The 16,398-nt window shown below is 42.8% G+C and overlaps 1 protein-coding gene across 2 annotated transcripts in view; it reads left to right on the top strand.

The window, feature by feature from the left end:
• Window positions 1–16,398, top strand: part of TRPC5 (transient receptor potential cation channel subfamily C member 5) — a 133,951-nt gene that overhangs the window by 84,307 nt on the left and 33,246 nt on the right. For both annotated transcript variants that reach the window (XM_058536539.1, XM_058536540.1), the window contains exons 5-6: window positions 1,325–1,647; window positions 14,284–14,479. In XM_058536539.1, coding sequence (XP_058392522.1) covers window positions 1,325–1,647; window positions 14,284–14,479 — 519 coding nt within the window. The remainder of the gene's footprint in view (window positions 1–1,324; window positions 1,648–14,283; window positions 14,480–16,398) is intronic.

Genomic DNA, 16,398 nt, shown 5'->3' with positions numbered 1-16,398 from the left:
GTGAAACAGAAGCACAAGTGTGGCAAGGTTTCTCCAAACTCCTCTGACAGTAAAGAATATGGGATATACACACATGATTTTAACACCAGTTTCTTCAGTTGTTGGAACCGAAGCACATTTTAGAAATGCTAACAATATAATTTGGCCCCCAATGCAACATTTTCTCAGGAAGGTTGTTTACATTTAGTCCTGAGAAATTGTGATATTTAGATGAGAGCTCAAGGCAATATGCTTCAGACTGAATTCCAGGCAAAATCTACTTCTGTCTTGGGGAAGGTAATAAGCAATTTCTTGTATTTCCATAACATCTCCCCTTATGGGATACACAGACTTTCACATATGGATACATAATGACAAACGTGTGCAGTGGGTAGGAGTAGATAACATCCTCATTCTACGGTGAAATTGAGAGATAGAGGCAGTTTTAAGTGACAAAGCCCAAATTGGAGCTCAGGTCTCACAATGAAGCCATCTTTCTATGAGACAACCCCCAAATTCCAGGAGCCGAAAGTCCAGGACAGGCTGAGAAATCTGCAACGAGCCCCAGAAATACTGGTTCTTCCCCTCCTTCAACCCTCTGGTTCTTCATTTGTGCTAGAGGAACATTCGAACTTGTAGGGCTGTCAAAGGAACAATAAAATACATCCATACACCACTGTGTGGGCAGTACTAAATTCACTACCTGGAGGGTTGACATGCGATTTGTAATAGTATGGTGTACATTACAGACTGTCAAAAATTCAGCAGAAACCTGAGTAATGACCCTGTAAGGATGCTCCGTCAGCCCCAAACCACAGTCAGCAGGGCAGTCAGGATGAGCACTGCACACTGAGGAGGCTGAACCTATCCCTGTCCTTCAGTAACTACAAGTTGTCTGTGATGCTCAGAACAGAATGGGGGGTTGGGAGGTAAATCTAATTTGAAATCTCATTAGGAAGCAGAGCAAATTGTCCCCACTACCTTGGGCATACCAGTGGTTCTGTTCCAGTGATGCTCCCCAATAATCTGGTAAACTCACAGTTAGAAAATATCTATTGGTAAACCACAGGTGTTTGCTCCAGATGATTGCTCCGAAATTCATTTTTCTATGCGTATATACTGGGCATATATTTGGATGAGAGTGGGAGGAAGAGACTTATTAGCATCATGTATTGATCGGGTGGGAAAAAAAGACAAATAGTGCCATGCATGGGGCCCATTGTATAAATGAATGTTTGATGCTTACTTTGGTGGCTTTCTTTTGGGTGCAGAAGGGGGGAAAGAGGTGAAAGTTTTATAAATGCTCACTGTACCTCTCATCTTGTGCACTTGTTGTTTCTTTCAGTATAATGGTTCTCGTCCAAGGGAAGAATGGGAAATGTGGCACCCGACTCTGATTGCAGAGGCACTCTTTGCAATATCCAACATTTTAAGTTCGCTGCGTCTCATATCCCTGTTCACAGCCAACTCCCACTTAGGGCCTCTGCAGATCTCTTTGGGGCGCATGCTGCTTGATATCCTCAAATTCCTCTTTATCTACTGCCTGGTACTGCTGGCTTTTGCCAATGGATTGAACCAGCTTTACTTTTATTATGAGACCAGAGCCATCGATGAGCCGAATAACTGCAAGGGGATCCGATGTGAGAAACAGAACAATGCCTTCTCCACGTAAGTCTTCCCCCTCTCCTCTTTTGCCTTTTTTCTGCCTTCTCCTTCTTTGCTCTGTTTTCAGTCCACAGCTTCATCACTGTCTCTCGACAGTGCACACAAAGTTCACTTATGGATGAAAACGAAGGGTCTGAAGTGGAGGAAGTTCCTTCCCTCTCTACAGAAGACTAGGAAAGGAAGTGGAGTTAGATGAGGGAGGAAAGAGACAAACACACACATGGGCTCCCAGGAACTCATCTAAAGAGTTAGTTCTAAACTATTTTGGTAGCATCCCATATTCTTAAAGGAATTAATGGGAAGGGGGTGAATAATTCCTCACTCAAAAAAGCATCACTAACCAAGGAAATGAAACAGCAAGGCTATTCCTCTGAACAAGTGATTACCAAAGCTGACTTAACTATTCTGAATCAAGAACAAAGAAAAAGGAAGGATACAAAAATATCTTAATGCACTCTGTGATATTATGATTTATAATAAGAAATATGTATTTGGTCTTCATCCCTATTTCTGGCACAGAGCTCCTAAAAGTCTTGGAATGTCCTAAGAGATGGGAGCAATAAAGGCGTCCTTTGTCATGTTAATGAGGTGACTTCTGGAAAGCACCTGATGATAGGGGCTTCTTGCCAAGAGAACCAACCATGTCAGTAGACGGTTGGAAATTTTAGCCCCACTCTCGACCTCTGGGGAGGAGAGAGGGCCTGGAGATTGAGTTTAATCACCAATCCAAAGAATTTAATCAATCGTGATTATGTAATGAACCCTCCATAAAAACCCAAAAGGACAGGATTCAGAGAGCTTCCTAGTTGGTGAACACGTGGAGATGCAGGGAGAGTCGGGCACCCGGAGCGGGCATGGAAGCACTGTGCCCTTTCCCCATACCTTGCACTATGCATCTTTTCCATCTGGCTGTTCCTGAGTTACATATCCTTTTATGATAAACGAGTAATCTAGTAAATAAAATGTTTCTCTGAGTTCTGTGAGCCACACTAGCAAGTTAATCAAACCCAAGGAGAGGGTCATGGGAACCTCAGATCTATAGCTGGTCAATCAGAAGCAGAGGTGACAACCTGAACTTGCAATTGGCATCTGAAGTAGCGGGGAGGTAGTCTTGTGGGACTGAGCCCTTAAGCCATGGAATCTGACCCTATCTCCCGGTAGTGTCAGAATTGAGTTGAATTGTAGGAGACCCAACTAGTGTCTGAGAATTGGTGGTGTGGGAGGAAAACCTCCCCATACTCAAGTGTTGGAATTGAGTTCAGAACCCCTTAATTGGTGTCAGAGAAATGTGATTTGCTAGAATAGCTCTGGCTCACAGAAACATGTGCTTTGAGGAAAGAAAAAATAAAAGGGCGGGGATGACGAGCCTTTGATCCCTGGATGGCTACCTAGTCATTCATGGTATGAAACTGCAGCTGCACTGCAATCAGTTCCTAAAGATAAAAATTACCAATGAAATTTAGAAATGGCAATAAACCCAACTCCCAAGGAGTTGGCTCATTGGATATATAAGGAAATGCAAAATATAAGAAGCATGCTAAACATAAAATCCCTTGGTTATTGTTATCTATAATAGCTAAAATGAAAGCAAAAGAAAGTGCTGGGTTGGGCCTTGATGCTAAATCAAGCTCAGATTTGAGTTGGTCTGAACTTGGGCCACTAGCCTCAAAGCCCACCCCCAAGGGAAAAATTGTGCAGGGACAATAGAAAATACCTCTAAGACCTGTGGTCACCAAGAAGTTAGTCAACATGGGGGGAGAGCAAAACCAAGAAACGACTGAAACAGGGAGTATAGTGTGAAGGAATGGTTTCATTTTGTAGATCAGTATCATCAGCTTCCTTAGGACCTTTACTGAAATGAGTTGTGAGAGTGACTGATTTAGGGGCTGTGTCTTTGGTTTTGAATGCTGCAGAGTGGAAGAGCGTGTTTGGGTTGATGCAGGACCCACAGCTCCCTATGGAACAACACAGATGGCTATATGTGATCCAGACACACAGGAGGTTGTTCCTGAGGGAACAGCCAGCCTGGTGGCCTGGAGAAAAGCCACGGTAAGGCCTGTTTATGCTGAGAAAGGGGACTGTCCATCTCCCCCTATGAATGCCAAGTGGAACACCCCAGATGAAGCAGCTGATCCGCTTCGTATGCAAGCCACGGGGGACTGGCCTTATGATGACCAGGATATTCATCCACTGACTACGCCCGCTACCCAGGTCATGGTAAATGCTAAGGTTAAGGGGGACCCTTTCACATGAGCACCCCATATAACCTTACTGCTGAGAAACTGAGGGACGGTTTGGGAAGCCTTATTGAATTTCCTGTCTCAGCTTACCCTCATAGGTTTTACAGATGCTAATAAAATCATTAGGTTAATTAAGAAGAGAATAGGAAGAGGCCAAAAACATGGAAATTTTTAAACAGTTCTTAAGAAATAAGGCGAATAAAGCAAACATTGATAGGAGCAAAACAGGGAGGAAACAGAAAGGGGCGAGTCACAGGACTCGTCCCAGCAGGGTGGAAATCTTTAGATGGTTATTAAGAAATGGGACGGGGCCGGCCCCACGGTGTAGTGGTTAAGTGCGCGCACTCCGCTGTTGGCAGCCTGGGTTCAGATCCCGGGCACGCACCAACGCACCACTTGTCAGGCCATGCTGTGGCAGCGTCCCATATAAAGTGGAGGAAGATGGGCATGGATATTAGCCCAGGGCCAGTCTTCCTCAGCAAAAAGAGGAGGATTGGCATGGATGTTAGCTCAGGGCTGATCTTCCTCACAAAAAAAAAAAATAGTATGACTAAAACAGTCATTGATGGGGTTAAAACCAAGGTTTTAATATAGCATTACCAAAGATTGGGGGGGACAAAAGGACCCCGTGCTGGTCCCCCAACATTAAAGGTCTCCAAACAAGTCCACTCAATTTATCCCAGTTTAGAGAATTTTAAAAAGCCAGAAGGCAGAGATTACAATGAGAAACCTGACCAGCAATCACTGTGGCAGTGGTTCGGCGGATTAATCAAGTTCAAGACTGACAAGAGGGCCAGGGTCCCTTGGCTCGACCCCTCACTGGGGACCCAAAGCCTTTTGCACAGGAGTGGGTAAAATGGTCAGGGGGTGGAAAAGAGAAGTTTCCAGGACTCCTTGATACAGGAGCCCCATGAACTGTAGTACCAAAACCCATTGGTGAAGCCCTGATTCAGGCTACAACTAGACTGAGAGAATATAAAGATGTAAGGGTCGATAGGATTATGAAAGATGGAATGTTTGAGCAGGCTTTATGTAAAGAGGTTGTATCTCCTTTACCTGGATGTTTTATGGGAATGGATATTGTGTCTGGCTGGGGAACACTTCCCCTCTCTAGTATTGTAAAACCAAAACCCATTGATGATGGCCTAATGGAGGCTAGAGTTAGGAATGTGAGGATTAATGGACATAAGGTAAAAGTTTGTAAGAGAATTGGTGTTTGAACAGGCTTTATGTGAAGTGGTTGCATCTCTTTTACCTGACCATGTTATGGGGCTGGACATTGTATCTGACTGAGGAATGTTTCCTATACCTAGTATTGTAAAACAGAAGGCATGTAAATCTGCCCTTCAAGCAATGTTAACTGGACATGCTACATGGGAATCAGTAAGATTGCTCGAGCCCACACAGTGTAGGAGAGAAGCTGGAGTGCTGATAGGGACAAAATTTCTTTATCACTGCCCTACATAGAGCGTAGACTAGGGCTTACGGCAAAAGCCTGTGGGCACCTCCCAGTGATGACTGCATCCCCTTTCACCTTTCACAGGAGTAAGCTAGAGAGGGGGCAGGCTACAGGCAAGATTAGAGGCAGCTCACATTCTGGGATTAATTTAAGGTTTCAGGTGGGCCAAAGGGCACCAAGCACTAATTGGAATTGTCTCCCATTCCTACTTGGGACACAGGCGACAGCTCGTGACTCTCTGTCCAGGAGACCACTGCCTCTGGACACATGGAACTCCTGTGCCTTTTCTTTCTAAACTCAACACTTACTTCTTTAGGACCTTTAAGGCTCCAGAATGGCTTTTATTTTCTGACAAATGACTGTTAGGGGAAATAGACAAGAGAAAGAAAATAAGCATATGTCAGGAAATTTGTTAGGTTTCAGGAGTGGTCCTGGGCTTACCCTGGACTCAGTATCCTATACCTTGTCCTTCTCTATCCCCAATTCTGCAGAGTGCCACTTATCACTGGTATTCACAGTGATGACCCCAAGGTCATGAGAGATTCTTAGTCATTAAACTAAGATATAATTTTTCCCTTTAACTCTATAAACTAAGGCAGTTCAGTGGACTCAGACATTCTAGAAATGTGTTCAATAACAAAGGCCAGAAAAAAAATGAGTTTCTGCTTGACCCCAAGTTGCACCAATAGAGAGGGAAAAAAACAATGCTATGTAGCCTACCCCTATTATTTGCCTTTAGCAGCATTTCCTAAAATGGGTGACAAATAACCACAGTTCACAGGGATGTTAATAGATATGAAAACAGGATCTATGATGGAATGAGTTTGGGAGATGCTAAGACAAAATTAAAAAGGTTTCTTCACTGCTTGACTTCTCAGGGACTTTCCATTGTGACTCTCCAATGTAGGGAGAGGTTTGCCCAAATGTATTGGCCATGATGATGTTTTAATGAACAGAGTTTGAAAACTGTTGGCTCATTCCATTGCCCATTTTGCAGCACCCACCCCCTCCACTAGGCCACACTCCTTGCCTCTCTTCCCAGAACTCAGGGCAAAATCTTGGATGGGAAAACCAGACTCAGCTGAAAGGAAAAGGAGGCCAATATGGGTTAACAAAGAGATAGTTGATTTTGATTAAGCCAACCAGGAGTGTATAATGGCAACTGGTCACCTTGCTAATGCCTCTTGACTAGGAACTGCTTCCTCTTCTGCATTACTCTAGGGACAGAACGCACACCAACCTATTTTCAATATAAAGAGCAATTTTGTAGTGGCGAGCACCAGGAGTCTGCATTTGTTCCCATCAAAGCTTTTGACAGAATTGAACACCTGAATGCAAGGTACCTTCTAGGAGGCCAGGTCCATGCCAATTACCCTTTCATGTGACCTCTGCTGAGGAAGTTTATGAAACGCCTCCTTGCAAGTTTGTAGTGATTATTAACACCCCTGTTGCCAACTGACATTTTGCTCCCATCACTTGCCCAGCAGGGACAATTGACAACAATGGGCACCTGTCATACATGAAATTATATCTTGGGGTGTCAGGTATGGAGAAGCATCGCCATGCTGGGGCCAAATCAGCAGTAATGTTACCTCAGCTTTTCTTCTAAGTGTTAATTCTTTTTCTTTGTAGAGGTCTGACTCAGATTTGTGTTTTCTTTTAAACACCTCATCTCAGGCATTTATAATGCCTGCTAAAATATATGCTACTCAGAGCATCAGAAAGACTTAGCTTTTAGAGAAGGGGAAAGCAAGCTCGTTTATATACCTGATGTAAATTATGGCATCAGCTTATCTTCACCCTTTTCCTTCTGATTTTCAAGAGATGCCATTGCTATTCTTCAGCTTAAATATATGTAGATATATGTATTTTTTTCCTGGGCATAAAATTCAAGGGGACCTCATTGTCCTTGCTGACAACCACATGACAGTATTTTTGGTGGTTTGAGTTCAGTATTCCATACTGGGAGTACCTGGCCCTCATCTAGTGTCGAGGGAAGCAATTGGAAAAGCATCATTCCGAGAGCACTGGACTTGTGAAAGAAAAAGGGTGCAAGTGGCAAGAAGCTAACTTGCAGTCCTGCATCTCCTTCTGAGGTCCTGGCCCTCAACTCCAGATGCCTCCTGAGTACACCTGATTGTGCCACAAGCCTCTCAAACACAATGCCTACAACTAAATTTCTTATCTCCATATCCCCACCCCAAACCTTTTTCCCCTTTAATTCCTCGTCTCGGTAAATGACACCAGCCAGAATCCTAGGACTCATCTGGGTCTCTCACCCTCTCCCTCATGCAACACATCCAGTCTCTCACTCAACCCTGTCAGTCCTACACACACACACACACACACACACCACTGTCTTGGTTGAGGCCTAAGTCACCTCTTCCAAGAACTGCTGTATGCTTAACTGGTCTCCCTGCCTCCAGTCTTGTCTCTCCTCCAAACAATTTCCCACCTGCCACACAGCAGTTTCTTTCTTAATACCAGCTTCATTCTGTCATCCCTGGCTTCATGTCCACTAGGTATCTGAATCTTCTCCAGTGTAAAATCCGCCTCTTTACCATAGCACTCAGGGTGTGGTAAGCTGCACCCTGCCTCTCCAGCCTCTCACTCCTCTCCTCCATAGTCAACATCTTGCTCTTCCCCAACTACAGGAGAGCATCTTGGCCCTACAGGCCTTTGCACATCACACGCTATTTCCTCTACCTAGATTGCCCATCCCCACCTCGCTGGCCTGGGAAACTCTTACCCGTCCTTCAAGCCTCTGCCAAAGTGTTACCTGCTCTTTAAAGCCTTTTCTTACCCACTCCAACCCCACTCTCAGTTACAGACTCCTTTTGTGTTTCCCGTAGCATTATAGACACATCTCTGTTATAATAGATAACGTGTTCTATTTTACTCATCTGTTGTCTCTCTCACCCACCAGACTTAGAGCCCCACCTTAGTAAGCCTTGCACCTACCATAGAGGGGCCTAAGACATAAAAGTGCTTAACATGCCCATTGAACAATTAAGTGAGTGAAGGATGAAGTCCAGTAGCAATCATATCTTTAATTCTAGAAGATTTATTTTAATTCTAGAAGACTTACTTACTAGAAGCAGAAGTAAATCTTGCATGCCATCCTTTTAGGGCTGAAGTATCTGGCCTTGCTGCCGTCCTTGTAGGGCTGAAGTATCTGGCCAGCTCTGTCACTCTGCTGATCCACTTTGAACTTGCTGTCAGCAAAAACCCTTGGCTTTTCTCCTACCTCCCTCATCCTGTACTTGGGCACTTAGCCTGAAAGTAAAGCTCTACATTGACCCCTATTAAACTTCATTTTGTTAGTTCCAGCTCATTGCTCCAGGCTGTTGAAATCTTTCTGAATCTTGATCCTGTCATCCAATCTATTAGCTATCCCTCCCAGTCTTGTGTCATCTGAAGATCTAAAAAGCTTGCCATCTATTCTCATCCAGAGCGTTGATAAAACTGTCAGACAGACTTGGTATTCACTGGGTAAAACATTGGGCAGCTATTAAAATGATACATATGAAGGGGCCAGCCTGGTGGTGTAGTGGTTAAGTTTGCACGCTCTGCTTCGGCGGCCCGGGGTTCACAGGTTTGGATCCCGGGCACAGAGATATGCACCACTCATCAAGCCATTCTGTGGTGGCGTCCCATATACAAGGTAGAGGAAGATTGGCACAGATGTTAGCTCAGGGACCATCTTCCTCAAGCAAAAAGAGGAAGATTGGCAATGGATGTTAGCTCAGGGCAAATCTTCCTCACAAGAAAAAAACAATAATAATAAGATACATATGAAGACTCTGCATATATGCAAAATGTGTAATTTTTAAAAGCACAAAAATTATGTACACTATGATTGCAACTATGTACAACTAGATATGCAAATGGATGACGATTTATAAAGACAATAAAGAAATGGAAAACGACAACAAGGCTGTATTTAGATGGAAGGTTAATAACAGTCATAAAAATAACTGGTATTTATTGAGTGCTAGGTCCAGGCACTATTACAAAGTGAGCTTTACATGAATTAACTCATTTAATCCTCACAACCATACCATGAGGTAGGCACTATTATTATTACCCATTTTACAGATGGAGAAATTAGGGTACAAAGCCATTAAGCAGGCTGCCCCCAGTCACATAGATGGTAAGGGCAGAGTCAGGATTTGAATCCAGGCATACAAGCTCCAGTCTGCACTTTTATCCAGTGATGCAAGTATAAGGCTGGTTTTGTAAAATACGTTGGGTAAAGTTGCAATAATCATGAATACATGTAAAGCTAAATAGGACAGAGCCGTGACCTAGCACGTCACTTGGGACCTGCTTGTAGACCATCACCATTCATTTGTGGCTATTCCTACTTAATCAGTGGTGATTTCTCTACCCAACATTCAGCCCATATTTTCCCATTTTATTTACATGAATACAAACTGAGTCCCCATCAAAGTCTCTTCTTTTTGTTCTGACCAAGTTTGAAAGGTCCTTATCGATTGCCTCTAGCTTTTCCCCCTAATTTCAGTTCATGGCCTTCCTGCTACTGTCACCACAGGATGGTGCCACTCATTTGTACTTTCCTTAGTTATATGCTTCTCCTGTCATCTTTTATGGATTTATTCAACAAACATTTATTCAGCAACTAATATGTGCCAGGCAATGACGATACTGAGTAAGATGGCATCCTTGTCTTCAAGAAGTTCATAGGCTAGTGGGGAACACAAGTAAACAATTAGAATAGCTGCCATTTTTAATGCTTACTATATGCCAAGCACTATGCTGAGTGCATTACACGCAGTATCTTATGTGATAGAGTAAGGTGGTTAAGTATGCAAGCTCCAGAGTCAGAAAAGCTGGGTGCAAATCCTACCTCTGCCACTTCCTGCCTGTGTGACCACTCTGTGCCTCAGTTTCTCTCTGAAAATATAGAATAATAATAGTAGCTTCTTCATAGGCTTATTGTGAGAATCAAATATTACAATACATGCAAAGCACTTGGGACATAGTAAGAGAACAATAAATGTTAGCAATTAATATTTATCCTATCAATAACCATTTTAGAGATGAGGAAACTTAAAGTTGAAAGAGGTCACGTGACTTTTCCATAGTCAAATAGTTAATAAATGGAGGAGTCTAAAGTTTGCTCTTAGCCACTTCCCTCTATGGCCTCTATAGTGTGATATTTGCCTTTATGGAATAAGGCTAAGGTGCTATGGGAGAACAAAAGAGGAGCATCTAACCTCACCTTGTAGGAAAGGAGTCAGGGCAGGCTTGTAGAGGAGGTGGGGCTTCAGCTGAGCCTGGCAGGTCAAACAAGAGTTGGGCAGAGAAGGAGACAAGATGGAAGTGGAGGCTAGAGGTTGGGAGCAGGGTGGAAGCATTCCATCCAGAGTTGGAAGCTTGTCAAAGGCACGGTGAAATGAGAAATTGCAGGTCCAGGTAACTGCAGAATGGGTAGGGATGAGGCCAAAGAGGTGACCATGCCTTTGCTCCATTTGGGTTATCACAGCACAACTTGTGAAATACGGGATGATGTCACTGCTTTCTCCCAAGGAGCCTTTCTCTTCCAGTACACCCTCCCATTTTTTTTTCAATGGTCTGAATTAAGCCCAGAGGGGTAAATCCTCTCCATACTCCTTCTACCTTTTGAAAGATTAACTCCTCATCTCACAGATGAGACTTCCAGCAAGTGTTCAGAGGACTGCAGTTCCCATGTCTATTCTGCTGTGCCTCTCTTAGCTTTGGGATCTATTTATGGATGGCTCCCAACATGCACAAATCCCCCCTTAACCAGATGCCATAGATTTCTCTCCCATACATTTAATATCAAGTCTTCTTGAATCTTTGTATCTTTACTTTGTCCCCTTTCTTGAGCTAGCAAGTTCCATATATTGGTTTACTCGCTGCTAAATAAAAATCGACTGTTTTCTCTAAAATCATCTCCTTTAAAACTAAAAAGATATTTTTTGGTATTAGGATTCTGGGGTTTGACCAACAAGCTTTCCATCACTGTGATGATTTTATTAGGGACTTGACCACCAAGTAATGGCCCTCCTAGGCAGTGGCTCTTTCTGTGTGAATTCAACTCAATCTAGAAGCCACAGAGCTTCCTATAGACGTCTCACCAGTGTGCTCTTATCCACCCCACATGCCAGTCGCCCATTTTACATGGGCATGCCTTTCAACAAGCCAGCTTCTCCTAGTGGCCAGACCACATTGTGACATTTTGTGCACCATGTTGAGGGCATTCTCACTACCAACCACCAAAACTGAGGAATGATCTTGTCTCCCTTTTTCTTCTCTCTTGTACAATTATACCTTTAGGGTCTCCCTGACTAGAATATCACCACAGTTGAGCGCAGATTTTTAAATGCCCAGACTTTCACTTTTAGGGAATCTTTGTATCAGTCATTGGAACAGCTAGTAGTAAACTCTGTCTCAAGCATTAACCATCCCACTTTTAACTATTATGGAGGTGGGGATGAAGAACGTAACATTATCCATTCTGGAGAAGCAGCCAATTAAGTAAGACCCTACAAACATGTTGATGACATACTTGCCCTGGATTGTGGCCTTGTTGTCTGTCATGCAATCAACAAACACATATTGAATGCTTTCTGTATTCAACGTCATTCGACTTCCAGGGACTCTGGTTCTTCAGAATGTCATTCCTATTTGCTGCAACTGCTTTCTGGTTTTTTGAATCACATCTGCTCCTGCTTTTGTTACCCAGCTGCTGGACTAGCCGCTTGTGCCGTTGCTGGCCTCCCACCTGCCCTAACTTCTAACGGACACTACCAGGTCCTGGCTCTGCCTTTCTGATAGGACCAGACTCCTGAACTCCTTATTTTTTCCCATTTTTTGATCCTCTGCCTGGCTCTGTGATGCATTGTATTGTCTGGCCCTGACTCGTAGAGTCTCCTGGAAATTCAGATCCTGTGACAGGTCTGACTTGCCATATTCTGGTTCTTGTGCCCTGGCCCCTGAACTCCAGACTCTCATCTTACTGTAGATTCTCAAACGCTTCACCAACTGGCACTTACTTTCATTAAACAAATAGAAAATTTCTTCCTTCTAGGCTTGCTTACAAGCAATGTGATGCTTAAAGGATCATAGAAGTTGCCTATGATGATCAGAGAAGAGCCATTTAACAGATTGAAAAGGGCCACCTGCCTGTTGCCCAGGCAGCCCTGAAAGAGGTCCCCTGAGAGTCAGGCCAGTGCAGAGCACAGCCTTCATCAAAATGAACTAACCCCATTGTGCAGCCTACTGACTGCAATCGTCAATGGGACCAGAATCTTCTAGACTGTAATCCACTTATAACAGTAATAGTAATAGTTAAAATGTATTCATTCATTCAACAAATATTATTGAGTGCCTATTATGTGCCAGGTACATAGTAGTTGTATGTCTCTGCCCACACAGAAAGTACATTCTAATAGGGACAGACAGAAAATAAATATTTAAACAAAATATTACTTAATAATACAATTTTAGGAAGTTTTAAGTGCTACAAAGAAAATTAAACAAGACAATGGGATAGAGAATAACTGGTGGAGCTACTTTCAGTATAGTGACCAAGGAAAGCCTCTCTGAGAAAGTGATATTTGAGCTGAGCCCTCAATGATGATGAGGAGACAGCAGTACAAAAATCTGTGAGGAAGATCAGCCCTGAGCTAACATCCATGCCAATCCTCCTCTTTTTGCTGAGGAAGACCGGCTCTGAGCTAACATCTATTGCCAATCTTCCTCCTTTTTTTTCCCCCCTTTTTCTCCCCAAAGCCCCAGAAGATAGTTGCATGTTATAGTTTCACATCCTTCTAGTTGCTGTATGTGGGACACGGCCTCAGCATGGTCGGAGAAGCGGTGCGTCGGTGCACGCCCAGGATCTGAACCCGGGCCGCCAGCAGCAGAGCGTGCGCACCCAACTGCTAAGCCACGTGGCCAGCCCCAAAGTACATCTATTCTTAAAGTAGCATTTCTTATGTTCTGCACCTCTTCTGTGTGCTTGGGAAATGGTTGATTTGTGCCACCCATGAGCTAGCTGCATTTTATTGCTGTAAGCACAGATTTCTGAATATGAGAAAAAGGAAACCCTAGACACCAAAAACATCGTTGCAAAGTTACATATTTGGATGTGGAGAGTATGAGAGGGAACAGTAATTTGTGAAGCCCTCTAATATAGAATAACGCAGTGGTTTGGGGAGGTCAGACAGACCTGGATTTGAATTCTGGCTCAGCACTTATAGTTGGGTGACCTTGGGTAAGTCATTCAACCTCTGTTTCCTCAGCAGTAACAATAAAGTTTTTATAAGGAGCATAATGATCGTGTATGTAGAAGTGCCTAGTATGCTTATATAGTAAGTTCTCAATAATTGTTAGTTAATATAACATTAAAAATAATCCATATAAAGTGCCAATTCAAGAATACTTAAGCTCCTCCACTGAGCTGAGCACCATTCTGGGCCCTGTGGGAACCGCAAAAGAAGTATCGGAAATGGTAAGTTGTTCATGTTTACTCAGCAAGTGTCACAGCTGAGATTTTAACCCAGAGGAATCCAAGCCAAGCACCATATTCTTAATCACTGCATTTACTGCCTCTATGTAATTAGGTAGGTGGTAAATCATATGGTCTAAAGATGAAGGAGAAAGTTTGGTAGAGGAAGTAGCCCTTGAAATCTTGGAAAATTTTAGGCTCTATGTAGACTGAGAAGAGGGAAATGTATTCCAGGCAGAAAGACGCAGCATAAGACATAGAAATGGGAACAAACAAGCTGACCTGGCTGGTTTGTGCTGGAGAAGAGACCAAATACGTGAGATCATCAGTCTACCTGTTGGGATGCCAATCTGGCAGCCCCCTTGTTAAACAGATTACTTCACATTTTTGCTTTTTTTCTCACTCTTCCTAGAGAATTAACTAATCTCTTTGATCTCTTTTAGGCTCTTTGAAACCCTTCAGTCACTCTTCTGGTCTGTGTTTGGCCTTTTAAATCTTTATGTCACCAACGTGAAAGCGAGACACGAGTTCACAGAGTTTGTGGGAGCCACCATGTTTGGGACGTACAATGTCATCTCTCTGGTAGTGCTGCTGAACATGCTGATCGCCATGATGAACAACTCCTACCAGCTTATTGCTGTGAGTAGCTTTGTTTTACAAGGGTGGTTACCTTGGTTTCGGGAGTGGTCACGTTGACATGGTGCCCATTGGAAGCTCAATGAAACAGCCTGTCTGCCTCAATTATTTTACATTAGCTTTCCCAGTTGTGAGATTGAATTATTTCTTTCCAAGGCAACTCAGTTTGGACTCTTAGTCCATTGAATCTTGGTAATCTAGCAGAAAATGTTCTAGTTAATAAGACTTTCTGGTTACCTATTAAGAATGTTTTTAAATCCCTGAATCTATTTTCTTGCTTAGTAAGGAAAGCTCAGCAGGTATGAGCACAGTTTGGCTACAACATGTCATCTCACTAATCTCCAGGGTTGATTGAGCTCATCCGGTTCTCTAGGCAGGAGGGCCTTATCTCTCTCTTCACTGCACACATCTCCCTCCCAAAACTGAATGTTTCATTGCCAAGGACAACCTTCTCAGAGAGAGAGTGGCTATTTTTTGATCAAGGATATATGAGTAAATGCACTCCACTGTGAGACACTCTTAAGTAGAGTCCATCACTGAATCTTTTTAGACCATCATGTTACCATTTGGATCTGCAGCGTTTATCGCTCTAAACTAGAAATGGCAAAAGTATTAGGATCGGGATCTGTCCAGACCCTGCCCTGGTTTTTGATGCCAAAGTAAATATCTAACCTTAGCTTATTTTCTTATGATCTGCCTATCATTTATAGAAATGGAGTATTAGCAAAGGAGTTCTGGCTATCTGAGGTCCAGTTTAGTTGAGTATCAGTGGACTTGGATATTTAGTTCATATTAAGAAGCTAAATCACCCCCATGGGTCCACCTGTTGCTGAAAGTTTTTGCTATAGCACAGAAGGCACAGAATGAAAAGACCTGAGTCCTTTCTTCTTACATAGGTGCTATTTCTCGGATTTGGTTTGCCACTGAGAAGTCATTTAGCCTACAGAAAAGAAGCTTTAACATATATATGTATATGTATGTGTGTGTGTATAAATATACACAGACACACACACATCTTTTCCATATTTCATAAATATTATTTGTAATAGTGAATATCTGTGATCCATTTCCACTAAGGACAAACCAAAGAGGAATGGGTTTATGTTGTAGCAGGAAACTTTGGAGTCAGCTATTAGAAAGAACTTCCTAGCCATAAATGGCAATGAAATATATTCCCCTAGGTGGATTTGTAGAATTTCTTTCATTGAGGAGTTTAAAAAATCAGAATATAAAATTATCTACTAGGATGGTTTACATCTTAGGTGCTTAGGTGGGGAATAAGTGAGGGGAGTATAGGGAAAAAAATATATTAGGAGTTAGAAGACCAGGGACTCTGGTCCTAGTTCTGTCATTTATAACTGTGTGACCTTGGGTAACTTACTTTCCCTTTTGGGGCCTCAGTTTCTTCATCCAAAAAATGAGGGGGTTGAAATGGTTGGTCTTTTTTTTTAGCTTTATTGAGATATAATTGATATGTAACATTGTGTAAGTTTAAGGTGTACAGTGTGATGATTTGATACACGAATATCTTGCAAAATGATTAACATAATAAGGTTAGTTAACACATCCATTACGTCACATAAATTACCTTTTTTTGTGGTGAGACCATTTAAGATATACTCTCTTAGCAACTTTCAAGTATACAATACAGTCTTGTTAGCTATAGTCAACGTGCTGTACATTAGATCCCCAGAACTTATTCACCTTCTAACTGGAAGTTTGCACCCTTTGACCCACATGTCCCCGTTTCCCTCAACCCTTGGCCCCTGGCAACCACTATTCTACTCTCTGTTTCTATGAGTTTGGCTTTTTTAGATTCCACATATAACTGAGATCATACAGTATTTGTCTTTCTCTGACTTATTTCACTCAGCATAATGCCCTCCAGTTTCATCCATGTTGAAACAAATGGCAGGATTTCC

The sequence above is a fragment of the Diceros bicornis genome, chromosome X (assembly GCF_020826845.1).
Source record: "Diceros bicornis minor isolate mBicDic1 chromosome X, mDicBic1.mat.cur, whole genome shotgun sequence".
NCBI lineage: Eukaryota > Metazoa > Chordata > Mammalia > Perissodactyla > Rhinocerotidae > Diceros > Diceros bicornis.
The sequence above is the reverse complement of the archived record's forward strand: the minus strand, read 5'-3'. Positions and strand labels throughout refer to the sequence as shown.